Source organism: Athene cunicularia (genome assembly GCF_003259725.1).
Source record: "Athene cunicularia isolate RWA chromosome 20 unlocalized genomic scaffold, athCun1 chr20_part1, whole genome shotgun sequence".
NCBI classification, from domain to species: domain Eukaryota; kingdom Metazoa; phylum Chordata; class Aves; order Strigiformes; family Strigidae; genus Athene; species Athene cunicularia.
The window spans coordinates 4,019,330-4,025,329 of NW_020799125.1; the positions used below are offsets into that span (position 1 = coordinate 4,019,330).

Genomic DNA, 6,000 nt, shown 5'->3' on the forward strand with positions numbered 1-6,000 from the left:
GCCCTCAGGATGTTTTTGGCTGATCCTTACTCCATATCAGACACCTGCATCAAGGTAATAAGTACATCATGGATTTTTAGCAGAAGTTACTTGCTGCTCTGGCAGGCAGTAATTAGATTACAAGAATTACAGAAATGACAGGCTGGTTGTCTACTCACTGTATGGGCAGCCTGCAATGGCTTGGATAAGAGTAAAGCATTCAGATTAACGTAGGGATGAGCTCAGTGTAAATCCACATAATGCCAAAATAATACGTATTAATAAATAATGCCTCTGAACCAGCACATTTACTGCTGCAGTGCTCATCCTTATCCCCTCCTGGCTATCTCACCAAACTACCAACACAAAATCTCCTATGTACGGGGCCCTCTGGTCATTTGCTTTTCTAGAGAATCTCAGCATCATCCCTTCCCCTGTGCCATACCCCTGGTTCACACTTCTATTAGAAAATTCTAAATAGGTGGGAAAATGCTGGGAACCTGCCTGCGTAAGGGCTGCAAGCATACCTTGCAATGGCAACCACAACAGCATTCCCGATACTGGTATACAAATGAACGTAACAGGCACTCAGCTTTGCTTATAAAACGCCCCTATCCAGTACTGCTACAATGATAGCTTTAGAAATTAGAGCAAGGTTTTCCCATATATGGGAAAGCCGACCTGCGGCTGTTGTACCAGCGTCGGTCCGTTCCCTGGGCACTGCGCAGCGGAGCCCTGCAAACGCTGCCTGCCGCTTCGTCTGCGCTCAGTAAAAAGGATGGGTGCTCCCTGGAGTGATCTGGGGCAACGCTGCTTTGCAAGCAGCCTGTAGCCAGCTTATTTCTGTGCTCGGCTCACTTGCCAGCTTGCGTGAACCCGTAACAATAAAGCTAGTACATTTTTCCAGTCCTTCTATCCCGAGTTGCATTTGTATATCCATTACTTCTGTGCCTACAACAGGGCTAACGCTGAGGTCTAAGCATCTACATCCTCCTCTGTGCTTGGGTTTTACTCCCTTAGGAGGTGCCCTGGGGCCTGTCGGGCTCAGGACCTCCGCTCAAGACCCCGGCATCAGGTCGAGGGACCCCACTGGGCCAAGTTTTAATGCTCACAGATGATGCATGAAAACCCCAAGAGTGGCTGTTTGTAAGAACAGTGCTAACAGACATGTCCCTTGGGCTACATGGAAGCATTTGAGTGAGCACGTTGCTGCAGACCTCGTGGCTGCAGAGCCCCTGACGGAGAGCGAAGGACCACGCACAGGGTCTCTCTCTGAACTGCTGGTGGCAGCTGTCAGTGTTTTGGGGAATATTCCATTGTTCTGAATGTATAGAAAGCGCAGAGAAACCCATGCCAGCAACCGCGGCGGAGCAGCCGGGGCACTGCCGGCAGCTGGAGGGTTCTCACTGGGAACAGTTTCTTCCACGGGTTTGGTAACGTACATCGCATGTAGTACTTTGGGCTGAATCAAACAACCTAGCTGCTCACAAAATCCTAACTCCGGGTAACCGTATGAGCAGCGGGGTGTATTTATAAACTCCTCACAAAAAAAGCAGATGAGCACGGCTGGGACTATCCAGCTGCAGCTCTGGTTATGCCAGACAGCTGCTCTGTCAAAACTTATGGGAGAAACCTCATTTCTTTGCAGGGGATGCCCTTTGATACTCGGCAGGAGTCTGTTTTGGCAGCTATACGTTGCCTAAGGGAGAGATCTTTGAGAGGTGATTTTTTAAGATACCAATGGTATGTGCTGGATACCTGGCTCTGTACTTCTGTCGAGGGACTTGCAGGGGGAGGGGGGAATAAAATACTGGGTAAGCACTAATAATCACTACATAATCTACTTTTTTTTCCCCTCACAGTTGTTAAAATCAAGCAAATCGATCACATGTAACTTTCGAGCTTTCCGACACACACTTTACATTGTGCAGGTTTCAGAGCTGCGCCAGGGGAGCTGGGGCTGGGGGCTGCCCTGCAGGAAGGAGACCCACCAGCAGCTTCCCACTGACCAAGCGAGCTGTGTGGCAGGGGTTCGAGCTGCAGAGCTAGTGAGCAAGAGTACAGACTTCAACAGTTAAAACCAGTATCTCAGTACAGGAGCAGAACCGTCACAATCTGACAGAAGAAATTAAAATTGTAGGTTGGTAATCTCAGTGTTATCATTAACATGGAAACAAACTATTTAAGTAACTGAAAACCTTGCATCACTTTAGGAAATGTTAATTACATCGGTGGTTTTACTGTAATAAGGTTCTTTTTCCTTTCCGGTTTTCTAAAGCCTTAGGAATATTTCAGAGGGAATCCTTCCCAAATATGCAAACAGCAAGTCAATACTCTGAGGTTTTTTGCCAAGCTTCCTTTTCCCTGCATCTCTCACTCAAGAAAATATAATTAAAAATACATTCAAATAAATAGAAAGGGACTAAAGAACATGAGTTTAGCAGGTCTAATACTGCCAAATAGTTATAATCAAAATCATGGTTAAACTAGGGTTTCCTCATTTCCTCATCCAGTGTGGCCTCCTGATGTTAATGTGCTCCCTTGTAATACGAAGTAATTTAAATGTCTGCTCCTGCTATTGCACACAGGAAAGAGAAATGCAGAAATTTGGGAAAGTGCAAGCAGATCTCCAGCGAACTCTGGCAGAGGCTGTTCCAGCAAGCTGCGAGTTTTCTGCTTTGAGACACTGATGGGTTTTACTATTTGAATTGTGTCAAGAATAAATTGGGTTCCTGTTCTGACACCAAAGACCCTCAGCATTCTCCTTGTTTTAATTAACTAACCTTCTCTGGGGGAAAAAATACTAAGGATCAATAACAAATGTCTTAATTAGTATTTCATTAATTGCATTCCTGCTTTTATTTAAAAATGCCATGCTACAGCTTCTCAAAATATTAGTTTTCCTTGTACTCATTTTTAGTACCTATAAAAACTCTAAAAATCTATTTTGACCAAGATTTAATATTTTTATTTTTAAAACCCAAACTATTTGGTATTACTGTCTCCCATCATTTACGATTTCTAAATTTCTACTCATGGTTGCTGCTATTAAATTCCCTGCTTTTCCTTTAAATATAGATGTTGCAATTGCATGTTTAATGCTACAGTTACAGTTCACATTTAGGACAAAGCTGACTCCTTAGCACTGAGCCAGTATAAACGTACAGAATAATCTTCAAATACATGTAAAGCAGTTTCAGGCATCTCCATGCCTTTTGGCACCAAGTCTGTAGTAACGCTGACAAAAATAAGTAAACTACTCTGAAAATCATGTAATACTATTTACATGAAAAATTGGACCAAATAATTTTTAAAACTACATCAAAATTCTGAAAAACATTAACTATATCCATCTTACTCATCTATGTATAAATTTGTAACTATGAGGAAGAAACACACTGTCCAATATTTTAAATTAACAAATAGTATTTATGACATCTTGAATGTAAGCGGAGGGGAGGGCAGGTTCCAAGGAAAAATGCAAGTATCAAAAAGGTTGATTCAACACCCCCCCTTTGTCCTTACAGTGATAACATGCAATAGGAAAAGTTTATCAGGAAAAATGGTAATTATCTTCTTTTAGAGATTTTTGGCTTTGCAAGTACTGTCTTTTCTAACAAAATTTAATTCTTCTGTTAAGTTTGTAGAGAACAGTATTGAATTCACTACCATTCATCCAAAAATTCTACTTCTGTGAAAATAATTCTGAACAAACAAGGACTGCAAGACCTTAGCTGTGACTTTCCAGAGATATTGTATCTTTACACTGTCAAAAAAATACTAATATGTTACATCTTCTCAATGCTAATATATTCTCTATATAAGCAAACACAGTTTATTGGAAATTTTAATAAATCATCCCTTTCAAATAAAATGATAAATAATGAATGCACTCTAGATTCTGATACTTAAATACTTTTTATTATTTTAGGTGGTAGTAAAAATACCCATGAGTATTTAAGTACTTACTGTGTCTGTTTGCACTCTATGAACAATATCTTCACCATCACACCACTGGCAGGAGGGAGGTTAAATTATATTACAAGTAACAATCACACGATTTCTTTAATGCTCAGGCAAATTAAAAAAATACAACTATGGAATTCTGTTATCTAAATCAACATAATCCTAGGAGTTAATCTTAGCTAGCTGTTATCAATTACCAACATGAAGAGACATGCCACCTGAATTCTCAAAGTTGGGAAAACATAACAGAATGTTAAAGAGGTTATGAACAGAGGTAAAATAACTCGAAATGCAATGGGAAGAATTTAACAAGTTAGCAGAGCCGTATGTAGAAATACAGGAATTTCATATGCTGTAAGTAGACACTTTTATATTACAGTAATGAGAAAAAATTTTACTTTTTTTTACTTTCACTCCTGTACCACCAACACAATTTGGAATTAGATATATATAATTCAACAATTCATTAACACAATCAAAACCAACAAATGACTAACCAATGAATCACTACGTCTGAGAATATTTTTTTTTTACCTATGCTAGATAGTAAAGTAATACACTTTTAAAACATCTTGTGTATGCTCATCTTAAACTCCTTCACAAGATTTATTATCTCAGTCTAATTTCTTTGCAGACTCCCAAGGGATTAATTTCAACTACATTTGAGCTATTTTCTCCTAGTTCTGAAATAAATTATGGAGGGAAACAAATATTAAGTATGTAAAAAGGTAACAATTTTAAAATTACATTCCTGGAAAAAAACACTCTTTTACATGTTAAATTCCCTAAAGAACAGAAACAGGCAAGATGTATTTCAGACATCTGACTATTAGTCAACTATTGTTAAAGTGATCCAATTATTAAATAGTCAAGAATTATTTATTTTACTTATATAAACTATCCCTCTTTGCTGGGTCTGGAATAAATTAACACATCCACATGTTTCTTTGCTTACTATGCCAAGAAGAATGACTAATATTTTTCTATAATAATATTTTGATAAGAAAATTAATGTGCAGTTTAGGTTCATAACAGGAGTTTCTGCATCGTTTTTATGTGCTGAATCAAGTATGATCAAATTAGAAGGGTTTGAACAACCTAATTTAAAACCAAAACAGCTTTGCTCAAATACAAGAAGTATTTTTTTTAGCTACTCTATCATATGAAAGCATATTTGTGCTTTCCAAAATATACTGGTTAAAGGATTTAGACAGGCTTCATATGAAATGTATTTAAACATCAAAACTAATTTAAAATGATCTAGAGAAACAAGCTGTGGAATGTCCAACCCTTTAAAAAAAAAAAAAAAACAACACAAAAAAAAAAACCACCAAAAAAAAAAACCAAACCCAACATAATTAAATGCTCACGGCTTCGCTTGCTAAATACAATTAAGGGCATTCGCCTCCCTTCTCCCTTCGCCAGATGAAATGCCCCCCCGCCAGGCACAAGCACTTGCAGCCACCTTGGAGGCCAACGCCGGACCCAAAAAACCGGGGAGGCACCAACCCGCGATTTAAACCCGGGGATTCCCAGATGCATCAGTGATGTCTCGATACAAAAACTCGCGTCCCCTCGTCCCCCGTGTCTGTGCGCGGTGGCCACTGGCCAGGGCGCCCCCACGCCCGGGCCGCGGGGCAGGGCAGGGCACCGCGCAGCGCAGCGCGGCTCGGGGCGCAGGGACCCGCCCGCCAGCGCGTATCCTCCATCCAACGCCAGTAACGGCAACTTAACGGGGGGAAGGCGTTACAAAATGCACCGCCGAAGCACCCCGTGCCTTTAACCTGGGCGATGAAGAGCCAGGTGGGAAGTTTCAGCTGGTAAATTTTAAATATTTTTTAAAAAATCGGATTAAAATTGCCTCTAAACTACAGCACCTTCTGTTTGTCCCTATCCTGTGGCGGGGCAGCTTCAGGAACCAGATCTGCCTGCCTGTCACAGTTGTTTCTGTCTCGGTTATCTAGTCCAGTCAAAACAAGCCAAGTTTATAGCCAGGGCTGCAAAAAGCTCGCCCAGGAGACTTCTGCAAGCCCTCCTGAGCCTGTCTCTTATACA

General features: G+C 40.6%; 1 protein-coding gene and 1 long non-coding RNA gene across 2 annotated transcripts in view; one reads left to right on the top strand and one right to left on the bottom strand.

Moving 5' to 3' along the window:
• Positions 1-919, bottom strand: part of GNAS (GNAS complex locus) — a 120,888-nt gene extending 119,969 nt beyond the window's left edge. Inside the window, exons 1-2 of the mRNA XM_026862308.1 lie at positions 842-919; positions 661-739 (exon numbers count right to left, since the gene is read on the bottom strand). Of these exons, the coding sequence (XP_026718109.1) occupies positions 661-739; positions 842-919 (157 nt within the window). The remainder of the gene's footprint in view (positions 1-660; positions 740-841) is intronic.
• A 397-nt stretch (positions 920-1,316) lies between these two features.
• On the top strand, positions 1,317-2,673 carry LOC113487431. The gene is made up of 3 exons (XR_003399784.1): positions 1,317-1,412; positions 1,628-1,793; positions 2,568-2,673. It is a non-coding gene; the product is annotated as an uncharacterized LOC113487431 (long non-coding RNA).
• The last annotated feature ends 3,327 nt before the right edge of the window (positions 2,674-6,000 follow it).